Here is a 16,680-nt window from a genome sequence, read left to right as displayed (position 1 = left end):
CCATTTTGTACTGTACTTTAAAACGTCTTAACCTAATTTTTCATATTTATTGTAACAAAAGCTGGCTGGAGATGGTGGCAGGGAAGGTTGTCCATGTAACTGTCCAAGAATTAGTTTTTAAACCCAAACTATTCTTTATTTAAAGAGTTAGAGTTAATATTTCAAGCATTATTTCCTTTTCCTTTTAGAATTGTGATGTAAAGAATAAAAATTTTATTTTTTAAGCTTTTTTTTTTTTTAAATTCACTCTTGAGAGACACACACACACAGAGGCAGAGACACAGGCAGAGGGAGAAGCAGGCTCCATACAGGGAGTCTGAGGTGGGACTTGATCCTGGGACTCCAGGATCACACCCTGGGCTGAAGGCGGCACTAAACCTCTGAGTCACCCAAGGATCCCCAGAATATAAATTTTAAATGAAGTTTGGGACCAAATAAAATCATTCAGGGAAATTGCATTTACTTTCAAAATTTAATTTTATGGCTCAAAAATATATCTGTGGTACAAGGTGAATTACGAAGTGATGGATGTGTTAATTGACTATATGGGGAATCATTTCACAATGTATGTGTATATCAAAGCACCATGATATACACTTTAAACATCTCATAATTTTATGTCAATTATATCTCAATAAAGCTAAAAGTAAAAAAAATGGTTAAAAGGATTTTTATATTTCGTATATTTTGCTAGAATAAAAAGTGGTTCAAAAATATGTGCAAAGCCTGCATGGAAAATAATTATAAAACTTACAAAACTAAGGGGAGCTTGGGTGGCTCAGTCAGTTAAGACTCCAACTCTTGATTTCAGGTCAGGTTGTGATTTCAGGGTTATGAAATCAAGTCCCACCTGGGGCTTTGTGCTGGTTGTGGAACCTGCTTAAGATTCTCTCTCCTGGCATCCCTGGGTGGCGCAGCAGTTTAGCGCCTGCCTTTGGCCCAGGGCGTGATCCTGGAGTCTCGGGATCGAGTCCCACGTAGGGTTCCCGGCATGGAGCCTGCTTCTGCCTCCTCCTGTCTCTGCCTCTCTCTCTCTCTCTCTCTCTCTCTCTCTCTCTCTATGTCTATCATAAGTAAATCTTAAAAAAAAAAAAAAAGATTCTCTCTCCTTCTGCCCCACCCTCCCCCTTAAAAAATAAAAACAACTGGGCAGCCTCGGTGGCTCAGGGGTTTAGCGCCGCCTTCAGCCCGGAGTGTGATCCTGGAGACCCGGGATCGAGTCCCATGTCAGGCTCCCTGCATGGAGCCTGCTTCTCCTTCTGCCTGTGTCTCTGCTTCTCTCTCTCTCTCTCATGAATAAATAAATAAAATCTTAAAAAAAACTTATGAAAATATGTTGAGAAAGCAAAATACATGGAAAGAAAGCTAATGGTCACAGATGAAAGTTGTCAACTCTTCCCCATATTGATCTTTAGATTCAGTAGAATTCCAGTCAAAATCCAAAAGACACTTTTTGTGAAGTTTCTCAAGATGATTCCAAAATATGGAAGACTAGAAGGCATGAATACCTAAGAAAATTCTGAAGAATGATAGGGAGGAATGATTTGTCCTGCCAGATATTGAAATTTATTATAAAGTGACATTCATTAAAGGGACAGTGGTAACAGTTCAGGAATAGCTAAAAAGAAAGCCCAAAAATAGATCTATGCAAACAAAAGTTTGGAAGGAAAGAGAGAGTAGCATGATGGATCAGAAATGAAAGAAATTAACACTGGAGTCCTGCCTTAGACCATAAACAAAAATTCCAACCTTCTTAAGGACTTAAATTTCACTTTGAATAGAAAATATATGTTTTACTTTTGGGTGAGGATTTTTTAACCATGACACAAAAGCTGTGCTGTTTTATGCTGACCATGAAGTTGTTAAATGATAAATCTGAATACTTAAAGATGAAAATTATAAAGTAAAAAAAAAAAAACAAAAACCGAGCCACAGCTGGGAGAGTATGTTTGCAAATGCATATTATTGAGGGGGAATATGAGAATCAAGAATAAATAATGAGTCTCACAAATCAATAATAAAAAGACAATAGAAAACTAGATAAAAGACACGTATTTCAGGAACAGAAAATTCCTATGGCCCACAAACATATGGACAAATGTTCAACCTCTTTAATAATCAGGAAAATGCAAATTAGGGCCATAATGAGATATTTACATAATGAGTCATTTGCTTAACAAGACTTAGGAAGTCTGACAATACCATGTTTTAGAGAGGGTTACCATTTCTGGCAGGATTATTCACAATTCTACTTTGAAAACCAATCTCGCATTATCTTACACAGTTTAATATCTGTATACCTTATGAAGCAGCAATTCTACTTCCAGGTATATACTCCGGGGAAACATGTTTATATAGGATGCAGGAATAGATACAAAAATGTTCATGATAACACACATCAAGTATGAAAAAAAAAAAAAGAGTATCAATGCCCATCAACAGAAGAATGGATAAAGTGTCGTATATTTACACAATGGAATATAATATACTAATGAAAAATTAATAAATCTTAGCTACATCCATTAGGATTGACCATTGCTGCTTTAAAGGTGGAGGGGGTCAGGAGCCAAGCAATATGGGCAGCCTGTAGAAAAGCTGGGAAAGATAAGAAAATGAATTCTCCCCTAGAGCCTCCAGAAAGAAACGCAGCCCAACTGACAGCTTGACTTCAGCCCAGTAAGAATCATTTTGGACTTTTGACCTCCAGAACTATAAGGTAACAAATTTGTGTTAAGCCACTATATTGGTGGTAACTTGTTACAGCGGCTATCAGAAACCAATACAGCATGTATGTGTGGAAGGTCGGAGGGGGTAGAGGTGGATAGAGACGTCCCGGTAGGGAGAGTTGCTCTCCCACAGGGATTTGGCTTTAAGGCCTGGAACCAGCTACACTAGCCCTCTCTTGCAGGGTCTCCTTCCATGTGCCCCTCACGGAGCCCTGCCAATCTACAAGGCTCTGGAGCACTTTCTTCCTCTACTAATCCCAAAGATCGCCTGCCAGGAGGACAGCCCCCAGACAGTTGATTCTCAATGTACCCAAAAAAAAAAAAAAAGAGAGAGAGACTGAGGTCCAAAAAAGGAAAGGAAAACCAGGAGCAGCACTTTGTCTGAGGGCGGCAAATGGCCAAGGGCCATACCTGAGAACTCACACTTCCTGTGAGGGCAGCCCGATCCTTCCCCAGACTTCTCATAGCTGAACAGGCCCCAGCAAGATCCCGTCCACATCTGTCTGAGAATGCAGCCCCACAATTGCCAGGTGTCATCATAATTGTCACCTTCCATACCCCCGCCCCAGTCCCTCCTCCCTGGAGATAGGACCACAAGCCAGAGCCAGGGCCCACCTGACCACCATCCAGCCCCAGCCAGACCCTGGGAAGCAGAACACTTGGGTTCTATTGGTGACTGGGGATTAGTGTCACAATGGGATGGGGAGGTCCTTGGGGTGAGGAGGAATGGTGAGGAGCAGCATTCTATTCCAGGGGCACGTCCAGCCTCAGACCCTAGAGACAGAATGGGGCCAGGTGGTTTGGGGAGATCTCCCCAGGCGCCAGCCCTAGGCCTCTGGGCAGATGGTTCTGGCACCTGGAGCACCTGCCGTCCCCATACCTTGGGGGAGGCTGTCTCACTTGCCCATCCCTGCATCCCATGCCCAAAGGCAGGGGATGGGGAGGAGAGTCAGGGGAGCCCAGCTGCCCTCAGACTGAGAACAGAGGCAGAAGCAGAGTGGAGGCCTGAGAGTAGAGGTCTCAGATTCAGTGGTGGGAAGTTTGGGGAGCCGCCCTAGGATGATTTCTCCTTTCCCTGAAAGGAGGTAGGAGAAAGGGAGCTATGCAGAGCAAAGGGTAGGAAGAGCCTTGATGGAGGTTGGCAAATCAGCTCACTAAAAAAAGCTGGCAGGAAGGCTGGGCACCGTAAAGCCCAGTGGAGACTGGTGGCCAGAAATTCACGGAAGAAGCCGGCCAGGGGTGTGACCCTGGCAGTGACCAGCAGTCTGGGGTGCAGGGAGCAGGAAGGCAGACGGTCAGGCTCATTGGCTGCCGTGGTTTTGCTAGCTGGGCACAACTGGACTGGCAGGGTTAGGGAGTAGGCTTTGGCAAGAGGGAGAGATAGTGTCTGGGTCTCAGTAGACATGGAAACGATGGCTTACATCCTCTAATTGGAGCAGAGAGGCTGGAGGTGGAGAGAGAGTCCCAAAGTCAGCAGCCCATGTGCCTCATTTAGACTGAGGATGGTGCTATGGTGTGAACGTGTATCCCCCAAATTTATATATTGATATCCTAGCCCTCAACATGATGGTATTTGGAGATGGGTCTTTGGGAGGTGATTCAGTTTAGAACGGGGTGCGTGAATTAGAGTGCTTCGTTTCTTGACTTACAAGCCAGGGATTGTTGAGATTTTGGAGGTGGGCATGTATTTTCCCAAGATAACAGCAGGAGCTGGGGTGGAAGGGGCAGCCCTTCCCTGGAAGGGAAGCAGGTAGTTTCAGGTGAATGAGGCAATGTGAGCTGGAAGTCAGGAAAAGGAGGTTTCTGTCAGAGGGAGGGGCCCCAGTGATAGAGCAGCAGCAGCAGCCAAGAGCAGGAGGCACTCAGGCCGTATGGGAAGAGCCCAGGGGCCCAGAGGAAGAGGTGGGAGACGGGCACCCTTCTGTGAAGGGCTGAAGACACAGGGGCTTCTTCTGGTTTTGTGGCAGTAGTTCGAGATGCAGAGGTGAGAGCCTGGTACAGAGCCAGGTCAGGGAGAGAAGAGCAGGGCTCCTTAGGATTTGGACATTCACGTGGGGACACAGGCCACACAGTGCAGTGTCTTGGTCTCTGAGATCTCTCTGCGGAGGGCAGGCACGGAGCTGTGCCCCACCCCAGGGTGTAGTTTGGGGGTGGGGTACCGATAAGGTGTTCCCTCTTATTCCCTTCAGTCCATGGCCATCTCTCCTTTGAATCATCTGATAAGATGAGGTGGTCAGCGTGTGCATTTGAGCTCATGGTCACGATGCCCTGCCTTGTTTCTCTGCTCTTGCTTTTGCCCTCTTCCAACACATTCTACAGAGATAGGCTGACTTTTATAATACAGATCTTATCAGGGCCACTCCCTTGCTTAAAAAAAAAAAAGACAATCTACTCCTCTAATTGCTCTGAGAACGAAGTTCAAAATTAAACCTGTGTGGCCTGAGCGTGCCTTCTCAAGCTCCCAGAGCTCCGACTGGCTACTGCACATGCCTGTTACTGGGTCTTCTCCCCAATGCACTTGTGCATCCCCTGCCTGCCTGCTCTTCATCTGGCCTGGACCTCCTTCTCCCCCGAGATACCTGTCCTTGGTGGGGGGCCTTCCAGGCCAGGGAGGAGTGATTTAATAGCTGCAGATGAATTGTGTGTTTCTGAGTCCAGTATGCTCCCCAAGGTGGGGCAGTGGGTGAGTGGGACGGCAAGTGAGGCAAGCCCAGAGTGTGTAAGTCAGGGTCATGCCCCAGGACTCAGCCCTGAGATATGGGGGTGTGGGGTGGGGGTACGGGTTGACACTCCTTTCCTATCTCCTTGGACCTTTGGAGCAGACCAATACAGCCCTTTGCCTTTCACATTTGAGATTAGAATCCTTGAGAATTTGTATAGAGGGACCTGTGAAATCATCCACTCTAAAATGGAAAGCCACGTAGCAGGCTCCTGTCGCTAAGGCCTGAGAGGTGAGCCCTGCGCTAGCCTCCATACAGCTAACCGTAATGACTCCACTGCTGGTGTGTCTCCCAGATCGGGGCTTTTCTCTGATCAACAGTCTATGGAGAATTGCCATGGTCCAGGCTCTACTGGAAATGTCCTGGTCATGTCAGGCCCCCTTTGTCACGCTCCTCAAGGTAGGGTTAAAATCAGGCTTGCATATCTTCCCCACTCTGAGGTCTCAGGGTCTCAGCTGTTGCCTCCTGTCAGCAACTGCTAAAAGACAGACATTTCCCATTTAAACAAAACAATCCACAGGGCACTGAGCACAAAGAAAAATCTTTCCCCCAACGGACCACAATCCCTAAAAAGAAAAAAAATTCCCAAAGACCTGCCCTGCCCCAAGGCAATAAGTGAACCTTTGTATTTATGTTTGTGTCCTAACAGATCTGTTCAAGTCTCCTTATAGGAAAGGGAATCATTTTGCTTCAAAAGGATACGAGTGTCCACATTTAGAGAAAATGGCCTCTGGCTTTGAACTGGCTACTTTCCACGCAGGTTGTTTTCAAAGACAGGCTTAAGTTTAACCTGAGTGCCACACCATCCCACAAAAGACATTCAAGAGTCCCCAGTTGGTGACTTTAGCTTGGCATTCCATGATTGGGTACAAAGTAGGAAGCCAAATAGAACTTTTTCCCATCACTTCAAAGCTGAGTGTGTGAGTAATAAATACCCATGTATTTGGAAGAGGTGCTGGACACTTTCATGCCATATTCACAAAGACAGCGAAACTAGCCCATCACCTACCGCCCCCTCCAGCCTCTAGAGGACAAGGTGAGTGGGAGAGAGGGTGGGAAGGTAAGACAAACTATGCGGAATGCAGTGCTGGGAGCAGGAGATGAAGAGGGGCCTGAGAGGTCAGTTGGGAGTATGTTGCTCAGATGCGGGAACGACCAGGGGTCCTGGGAGCACCAAAATGAGAGATCCACCGAAATGTCCCCATGGGAGAGCTAACTATTAGAAGCCTGCCAGGGTGTGCTCACTGATGATTAGCCAGTACGAGCCGCCAGCAGCAGCTACGTAGAAAGATGGCTGCTCCCCCCCCCCCCAAGAGCCCTGCAGGAGCCAGAAGCCGAAGAGGAGGGGGAGAGGGAGGAGGGAGGCAAGGAGAGGCACACCCAACCTCCCAACCTTCTCTCTTTCCCTGCTGCTGGTCCCTGGGCCACACATTAGGTGTGAGCTGAGCACGGGGCAGGGGATGGAGGATCTTTGAAGAGAATGCATGACTGAAGCTTTGATTTGGAGGAGAGGGTGTCTTCTCTCAGCAGGATCAAATGTCTTGTGGGACCCCTGATGTGATTTGGAGTTTGGGGCCAGAGAGTGAATGGCCAAGAAAGAATTCTTGAGATGTTTTTGGTGCAAAAAAAGGTGATTTTATTAAAGCACGGTGATAGGACCCATGGGCAGAAAGGGCTGCATTCTAAGTGTGGGGAGTGACTGATTATATAGGGTTTTTTTATCCTGTGGAGGGGAGAGGTGATGTTAGGGCTCCAGGAAATTGAGTCTATAGGTGTCTAGAGGTCTGTTTATTCTCAAGGTCGTGTTTTCTTTTTCTTTTTTTAAATCAATTTATTTATTTTAGAGAGAGAGAGAGAGAGAGAGTCTCAAGCATACTCCGTACTGAGCACAGAGCCTGATCTGGGGCTGATCTCACGATCCTGAGATCATGACTTTTTTTTTTTTTTTAAGATTTATTTACTTATTTATGACAGACATAAAGAGAGAGGCAGAGACACAGGCAGAGGGAGAAGCAGGCTCCATGCAGGGACCCCGACGTGGGACTTGATCCGGGGTCTCCAGGATCAGGCCCTGGACTGAAGGCAGCACTAAACCGCTGAGCCACCCAGGGATCCCCTGAGATCATGACTTGAGCAGAAATCAAGAGTCAGACGCCTAGCTGATGGCACTACCAGGACACCCCAAGATTGTGTTCTTGTAAATCATTAAGACAGTTAACAAATTGATGGAGTTTAATGTCCTTCATGACTGTGATCTTTATCAGATAACCATTTGTTTTTTTCCTTCCTTTGTTCTTGGGCATTCCCGAGTGCTTGAGAAATGTCACATATATCTCACTCCCATCTTGCAGGGGAGAGTGGTGTGCCTTGCCTTTTGTTATCTCATCATTTCCTTCCTCTGAACAATTTTGACACCTAAATCTTTAATGCTATTGAAGGCACAAGGTCTCATCTTCTGTAGCTTCTTCCTGCTAAATAGGGATGTGGAGATGTTCCTACATATGAGTCAACACTGATCAGCTAGGAAACGTATAGGGGAGTTTGGAAGGCAGAGACAGGGATGCCTGGGTGGTTCAGTGGTTGAGCATCTGCCTTTGGCTCAGGGCTTGATTCCAAGGCCCTGGGATTGAGTCCCACATTGGGCTCCCCGCAGGGAGCCTGCTTCTCCCTCTGCCTGTGTCTCTGCCTCTCTCACTATGTCTCTCATGAATAAATAATTTTTTTGTATATATTTTTTTATTGGAGTTCGATTTGCCAACATATAGCATAACACCCAGTGCTCATCCTGTCAAGTGCCTCCCTCAGTGCCAGTCACCCAGTCACCCCATCCCCCCACCAACTTTCCTTTCCCCTACCCTTTGTTCATTTCCCAGAGTTAGATGTCTCTCATGTTCTGTGACCCTCACTGATCTTTCCTACTCATTTTCTCTCCTTTCCCCTTTATTCCCTTTCACAATTTTTTATATTCCCCAAATGAATGAGACCATATAATGTTTGTCCTTCTCCGATTGACTTACTTCACTCAGCATAATACCCTCCAGGTCCATCCACCTCGAAGCAAATGGTGGGTATTTGTCGTTTCTAATGGCTGAGGAATATTCCATTGTATACATAAACCACATCTTCTTTATCCATTCATCTTTCGATGGACACCAAGGCTCCTTCCACAGTTTGGCTACTGTGGACATTGCTGCTATAAACATTGGGGTGCAGGTGTCCGGGCGTTTCACTGCATCTGTATCTTTGGGGTAAATCCCCAGCAGCGCAATTGTTGGGTCGTAGGGCAGTTCTATTTTTAACTCTTTGAGGAATCTCCACACAGTTTTCCAGAGTGGCTGCACCAGTTCACATTCCCACCGACAGTGCAAGAGGGTTCCCCTTTCTCCGCATCCTCTCCAACATTTGTTGTTTCCTGCCTTGTTAATTTTCCCCATTCTCACTGGTGTGAGGTGGTATCTCATTGTGGTTTGGATTTGTATTTCCCTGATGGCAAGTGATGCGGAGCATTTTCTCATGTGCTTGTTGGCCATGTCTATGTCTTCCTCTGTGAGATTTCTGTTCCTGATCTTAGGGGAAAGGCTCCCAGTGCTTCCCCATTGAGAATGGTATTTGCTGTGGGCTTTTCGTAGATGGCTTTTAAGATGCTGAGGAATGTTCCCTCTATCCCTACGCTCTGAAGAGTTTTGATCAGGAAAGGATGCTGTATTTTGTCAAATGTTTTCTCTGCATCTATTGAGAGGATCAAATGGTTCTTTTTTTTTTTTTTCTCTTGTTGATATGATCTATCACGCTGATGGCTTTAGAGTGCTGATGGCCTTGCATCCCGGGGATAAATCCCATTTGGTCATGGTGAATAATCTTCCTAATGTGCTATTGGATCCTATTGGCTAGTATCTTGTTGAGAATTTTTGCATCTGTGTTCATCAGGGATATTGGTCTATAATTGTCCTTTTTGGTGGGGTCTTTGTCTGGTTTTGGAATTAAGGTGATGCTGGCCTCATAGAACAAGTTTGGGAATATTCCATCCTTTTCTATCTTTCAGAACAGCTTTAGTGGAATAGGTATTGTTTCTTCTATAAACATTTGATAGAATTCCCCTGGGAAGCCATCTGGCCCTGGAGTTTTGTGTCTTGGGAGGTTTTTGATGACTGCTTCAATTTCCTCCCTGGTTATTTGCCTGTTTAGGTTTTCTATTTCTTCCTGTTCCAGTTTTGGTAGTTTGTGGTTTTCCAGAAATGTGTCCATTTCTTCTAGATTGCCTAATCTATTGGCATATAGCTGCTCATAATATGTTTTTAAAATTGTTTGTATTTCCTTGATATTGTTGGTGATCTCTCCTTTTTCGTTCGTGATTTTATAGAGTATTTCTTTTTTTTTTTTTTGGTAGTCCTGTGACATTTTTATGATAATCTGGGATGTGTATACACAGCATTCTCTTTTAATAATGGCACATGTACCTCCTTGTGCTGCTGTTAGGACATTCACAAAAGTACAAAGGCACATTAGTTTGTTCACTGTTGTCCTGTGAAGGAGGTACAGGTTTTATTCTAGATATACGAGTCCAGCAGAAGTGCCCCACTAGCTGTCCTGCAGTGAGAATACATAATATGACCTGAAATGGACCTTTCCATTTTGGATTTAAGTCCCCTGCTCTATCTATCTGACTTCCAATCTTTTAAATAAATCATGTCTCCTGGACTTACATGGGGTGAACTTGCAGTTATAGTTAAATCAGGCTTTGGGCCTGATACATGTGATCAGTATATTTATTAAGTAACTTATAATATAATATATAATAACTCAAAAGGGCTGAGTCCTAGAGATGGTTTTGAAGCACTCCTCATCCTGAGAAGTCCTGTTGGTTAGAGTGTAATCCAGTTTTCCTGGGCCTCTAGACTAAATTTAGAGAGCTGTTGCTTTGGAGTGCCTGAGTGGCTCAGTGCTTGAGCATCTGCCTTCGGCTCAGGTCATGATCCTGGAGTCGTAGGATCAAGCCCCTACATGGGGCTCCCTGCTTAGTGGGGAGTCTACTTCTCCCTCTCTCTGCATCAAATAAATAAATAACACCTTAAAAAAGAAGAAGAAGAAAGAAAGCTGTTGTTTTAAAGTATGGTTAGCTTTCTCTACCTTTCCAGAGGATTGTGGAGCCAGGTTGAATGTACAAAATATTTAATTTTTAAAGCTTGTGCTATTATTTATTTGCACAGTAAAACAAGGACTGTTGGGGCACCTGGGTGGCTCAGTTAGTTAAGTGTCTGCCTTTGGCTCAAGTTGTGATCCCAGGGCATGGGATCAAGTCCCATTTCTAATTCTCTGCTCAGCAGGGAATCTGCTTCTCCCTCGGCGCCCACCCCACCCCCCTCATGCTCTCTCTCTCAAATAAATAAATCTTAAAGAAAAACAAAACAAAACAACAAAAAAACCCAAGGACCATTGTTATTTTGAATGGATCGTGGAAGACCAAATCTAGGAATAATTTCCTGCAGCAAAACTTTGGTCATTTCTGTGGTTCTTTCAATTTTACAAGAAAGAGCCTCTATCCACCCAGTGAAAGTATCAACAAACACTAGTAGGAATTCATAGCCTTTGTAAGGAGGCATTTGTGTGAAATCAAGCTGTTAGTCCTCTCCTGGATAAATTCCATGCCTTCAGACCGGTTTCAAAAGGGGAGGACAGGGCTGACTGTGCCATTTGGATTTACTTGTACATGAGCAATACAGGATTGGCAGACATTTTATTGTAGTTGTTAAATTTACTCCATCAAATATATTTTTAATTAAATGTTCTAAAGCACTTTGGCTCAAATGAGTAGCCTGGTATAAACCCTGTACTACCTTACATTGGTTATTTTTGGGTCTAAAAATAATAATAAGCCAGTCCTGTGTATTTTTTTTAATATCCTGATTCCTGGGCTAAGTGAATTTCTTGGTGTGAATAGACCAGAGTTATGTACTTTATTGGAGTTAAGACTATAAGACTTAACATTTGTTTATTTTGTGCTGCCTGCTTGGCTACACAGTCTGTTGAATTGTTTCCTTTAGAGTCATTTTTTTTTTAAGATTTTATTTATTTATTCATGAGAGACACACAGAGAGGCAGAGACGTAGGCAGAGGGAGAAGCAGGGTCCCTGCAGGGAGCCCAATGTGGGACTCAATCCCAGGGCCTTGGGATCAAGCCCTGAGCCAAAGGCAGATGCTCAACCACTGAGCCTTTAGATTCTAAGGTCATATTCTTTTGAGGTCCTTGGAGGCGGATCATAGCTACCTCCTTAGGTAAGTGTACACCTCAAGAAGAGTAAGAATTTCAGGCCCATATTTGATTGGGGAGTTATGGCTTGATAATAATCTTCTTTCCTTCCAAATTGTCTCATGGGCATGTTGCACCAGAAAAGCGTATTTAGAGTCAGTATAAACAATAATTTTGAGGCCTTTGCCAATTGAAGAGCACAGGTAGGTATTATTAATTCAGGCTTTTGAGTAGAAGTATTCATTGGAGGCATTTTTGCCTCAATGATTTTAGTTTAACTATAGCATATCTGACTTTTCTCTCTCCTTATTCATGAAGCTACTGCCATCAGTAAACCAACAGTCGTCTATATTTTCAATAGGGGAATCTTTTATTTATTTATTTATAAAGATTTTATTTATTTATTCATGAGAGACACAGAGAGCGAGGCAGAGAAACAGGCAGAAGGAAGCAGACTCCCAGCGGGGAGCCTGTTGTGGGACTCCATCCCAGGGCCCTGGAATCATGACCTAAACCAAAATCACACTCTCAACCACTGAGCCACCCAGGCATCCCAATAGGGGAATCTTTTAAATTTGGTCTGCTGGAATAAATAAAATTGATAATCCCTGAGCAGTAATGTTCTAGCATAGAAGGATGATGGTCAGATGCAGGCATAAGTGTAGCCAGGTTTAGGGACGCCTGGGTAGCTCAGCAGTTGAGCATCTGCCTTCGGCTCAGGGCATGATCCCGGAGTCAGGGGATCGAGTCCCATATCGGGCTCCCTGTGGGGAGCCTGCTTTTCCCTCTGCCTATGTCTCTGCCTCTATGTGTCTCTCATGAATAAATAAAATCTTTAAAAGAAAGAAGTATAGCTAGCTTCAAAGTTTGACAAGTTTAAGTACTATTTCAGGTCTGCCTAAAAGCATAGCCTGGTATTTAGTGAGTTAGCCTCCTGTCATCCATTGGTACCCTTTGGTCTCCAGAACACTTTGGACCTGATGTAGAGTCATTACTGTCCAATATTTTCCCATAGCAAGTTCAGAAGCTTCTTCTACCAGGAGGGCTATTGCAGCCTCTGTTCAAAGACAAGCCAGCAACCCCTGTGCTATGTTATTGAGTTACTTTGAAAAATAGCCCATCAGTCGTGTTTCATTTCCTAATTTCAGGGCAAGAACTCCCGAAGCTCGTCCCTGTTTTTCTGCTATGTATAAAGTGAAAGGTTTTTCTAAATTTGGTAAAGCCAAAGCTGGGGCTAACAAAAGCTTTGCTTTTAATGTTTGAAAGGCTGTCTGGTGGGCTTTAGTCCAGAGTAAAGGTACTTCATCAAGGCCTTTAATTGAGTCGTACAATGGTCTGGCTAAGAGCTCAAATCCAGGAATCCACAGGCAGCAAAAACCTGTCCTACCTAGGAATATACAAGGGGTCCAGGATCTAATATAGCCTTTTTCCTGTCAGTAGACAGGGTACAGTGACCTGGTGTTAGCTCATATCCCAAATATTGTACTTTCAGTTTAGATATTTGCACCTTTTTAGGGGAGACATGGTACCCTCTGTCTGCCAGGAAACTAATTTATAGAACTGCCATTAATTTATAGAACTTGTTTTATGGAACTAAGATTAGAATATCAACCACATTTTTTTTAAGGATTTTATTTATTTGACACAGAGAGAGAGCACAAGTAGGCAGAGTGGCAGGCAGAGGGAGAGGGAGAAGCAGGCTCCCCACTGAGCAGAGAGCCTTGATGTGGACTTGATTCCAGGACCCTGAGATCATGACCTGAGCTGAAGGCAGATACTTAATCAACTGAGCCACCCAGTTGATAAGGCGCCTTATCAACTACATATTAAACTGTAGCCCCTTGAGGTAGGGAAATATCGTGGAGGTCTTTGCTAAGCACAGCTGAACAAGTGAGGTTTGCCTCTAACTCCCTTCAGTAAGACTGTCCAAGTTCATGGAGTAGCGTGTTGGAGAGGCCTATTCAAAGGCAAATAAATAGTGGCTCCCTTTACTTACTTGGAGGGATGCAAAAAGAAGGTGTCTTTTTTTTTTTTTTAAGAATTTATTTATTTATTCATGAGAGACACACAGAGGCAGAGACATAGGCAGAGGGAGAAGCAGAGGGAGAAGCAGGCTCCCTGCAGGGAGCCCCATGCAGGACTTGATCCCAGGACTCCAGGATCACGCCCTTAGCCGAAGGCAGATGTTCAACCACTGAACCACCCAGGTGCCGCAAGAAGGCATCTTTTAAGTCAAGTACTTTACATCAGTTGCCATTACCAGGGGACCTGGGTGAGAATAGTATATGGATTTGGCACTATGGGATGAATAGGTACAACGGCTTCATTTATAGCTCTTAGATCTTGTACCATTCAGTATTTCCCATTTGGCTTTTTTACTGGTAGAATTGGAGTGCTGTAAGGAGATTGACAAGGCTTTAAAATACCCTGTTTAGGAAACTTAGCAGTATGCAGTTGTAACCCAGCTTTTGCCTCAGGTTTTGAAGGGTACTATTTTTTTATGAAGTATAGTAGTTGGGTCCTTTAAGGTCACTTTAACTGGTTGTGCTTTAAGAGCCCTTCCTGGGACATCATAATCCCAGACCTATGGGATTGACTTTCTTCCAGATATTAGAAGGGATGTCAGGCTAAGGCTTTACTTCTCCAGGTGTTAAAGAGACCAAGCCACCCCCTCCCTTTAAGAACAGACCTGCTTCCTAGTTTACACATGAAGTCTCGTCCAAATAATGAAGTGGGACAAAACTGAAGGACTACAAAAACATGAGTGATCAATTGACTTCTATAGCTATAGGGTAGAATCATTGTCTGGTGGCACATGTTAGTTTCTCTTCTCTGCCAACGATCGATCTTATGGCTGGAAAGACAAGTAAGGCCAGAATGCTGAATGAGAACAGAGCAAATGGCTCCTGTAGCAATAAGGAAATTGATAAACTCACTTTCTACATTCAGGTTAACTTGGGGCTCAGGCAGCTTGATGTCCAAGCGAGCCCAACCAGCCTCAGGGCCCTGTCACACCAGATCCTCCGGTTCCTGCTCTTGGGTGGGGAATTGGGTTCCTTTCTTCCTCTCTCTCTGGAGTTGAGGACAGTCTCTCTTCCAATGTCCTTTTTTCTGACAGACAGGACATGGCCCTGGTGGAGAGCCTTTGTTTGTACAGCCTTCACTGCAATGTCCAATTTGGCCACACCTGTAGTGCGGTGTCTTACCTGGTCCTGAGTATGATACGGACTTTTTCTTCATGGTCCTAATTTAGGACCATGAAGTACCTGGTTGGTCCGGTGTTGTGGGGAATCTGCAATAGCACCAACCAATAGTTGAGTCTGTATTTCAGCTCACTGGTCCTTTTCCTGCTGTAAGGCCATATCTTTATTATTAAAGACTCCAGTAGTGGGGCACCTGGGTGGCTCAGTCGGTTAAGCGTCTGCCTTAGCTTAGGTCATGATCCCAGGGTCCTGGGATGGAGCCCTGCATCAGGCTCCCTGCTCAGCAGGGAGTCTGCTTCTCCCTCTACCCCTCCCCCCTGCTTGTGCACTGTCTCTCTCTCACTTGCTCACACACTCTCTCAAATAAAAAAAATTAAAGACTCCAGTAGCTGCCTCTAATACTCATTAGGTGGGGGTTTGAGGTCCTAAAGCCATTTTAGTCAGTTTTGGCATATGTGGGGCACCAATTGACTTATAAAGTGTATGGTTAGTATAGTTGTTCCCTCGGGTAAGATTGGGTCCAGATTTGTATATTTATGGATGGCTTCCATTAAACAACCCTGAAATAGAGCTGGATTCTCATTGGCTCCTTGAGTAACTTCCTGGTTTTTATCAAAATGTATTGGTTTAGATAATACTTTCTTTTTTCCTTCTATTAAACAGGCAATCATATGGTCTCACTTTTCCCTTTCCTATCTATCTGCTTGGTAATTCCAGTGAGGTTCAGGATTGGAAATAGCAATGCCTCCTACCAGATAACGATCTCTATCTCTGGCTGCTAGTTCATCGGCAAATTCTCAAGTTCCTGCCCAGATATAGTTCTTTTCCTCAGGGGTGCAACAATGAGATAATATGAAGGATATACCTTTCCAGGTCAAATCAAACATAATAGATAATTGTTAGGAGCCCCCAATAAATTTAGAAGGGTTTTCAGAATATTGTCCTATTGTTGTTTTATCTGAGCCAGGTCTGCATGGAGAATGGGACGTGGACTTTGTGCCCGTTTCTCCATTGGCAACCTCTCCAAAAGGATGCAATCCAGATTTAGGTGGAAGTCCTAGAAGATAGGGAGTTCTGCTCCTGGTAAGTCCAGCCGGGCTAGGAGGAGAGGCATCTTGAGGTTTATAAGTAGGAGGGATAGTAATAGAGCCGGTGTTCTCTTTGTTTGGATTGGTCAGTGATTCCTCCAGTAGCCCAGATTTTTTAGGAGGAATGGGCCTACTTAGACAATCATCATCAAATATGTCCTGAGGTGAGGTTATTCATTTGATTGGTGGTTAGACACATTCTGCAAGAGGCCCTCAGGTTCAGATCCTAATTCAGGACCATGAAGGCCTGGAATAGGGTACCTCAATCCATATGCCCTGTTTTCTGCAGAAGAGATCTAATGGATAGATTGTATTGAAGTATAATGGGCCAGTTTTCCTCAATTCCTAAGGAGTACTGAGGCCATGCAATGTTATAGAAGATCAGTTTTCTCTTTCATAAATCTTGTAATCCAAACTGATTCCAGTGGATTATAAGGCATCCCAAAGAATAATCCTTGGGGACTGAAGAAGATCCCATGTTCTTAGAAAAGTAGAAAAGTCCATTATCAAAAATTACCCCCTCCCATCTCCCAGGTAGTGTCCCACACAGGACATGTCAGAGGTTCCTGATGTCAGAGTGACCAGAGGCGTCCCTCTACAAAGTTGCTATGAACAGCACCTTGCCTTGTAGAAGAGATACTGGCATTTCTTCCTGCTTCCCCATTGCATCCTAGGCTACAAATGGGTGCTGGTGAA

At 44.5% G+C, this 16,680-nt stretch overlaps 1 protein-coding gene across 1 annotated transcript in view; it reads right to left on the bottom strand.

Moving 5' to 3' along the window:
• Positions 1-5,784, bottom strand: part of SLC22A14 (solute carrier family 22 member 14) — a 28,978-nt gene extending 23,194 nt beyond the window's left edge. The window contains exon 1 of the mRNA XM_055321644.1: positions 5,710-5,784. Coding sequence (XP_055177619.1) covers positions 5,710-5,784 — 75 coding nt within the window. The remainder of the gene's footprint in view (positions 1-5,709) is intronic.
• Positions 5,785-16,680: the final 10,896 nt, after the last annotated feature.

This window comes from Nyctereutes procyonoides, unplaced genomic scaffold (genome assembly GCF_905146905.1).
Source record: "Nyctereutes procyonoides isolate TBG_1078 unplaced genomic scaffold, NYPRO_anot_genome, whole genome shotgun sequence".
NCBI classification, from domain to species: Eukaryota; Metazoa; Chordata; class Mammalia; order Carnivora; family Canidae; genus Nyctereutes; species Nyctereutes procyonoides.
Note: the sequence above shows the minus strand (reverse complement) of the source record. Positions and strands in the feature narration are given on the sequence as shown.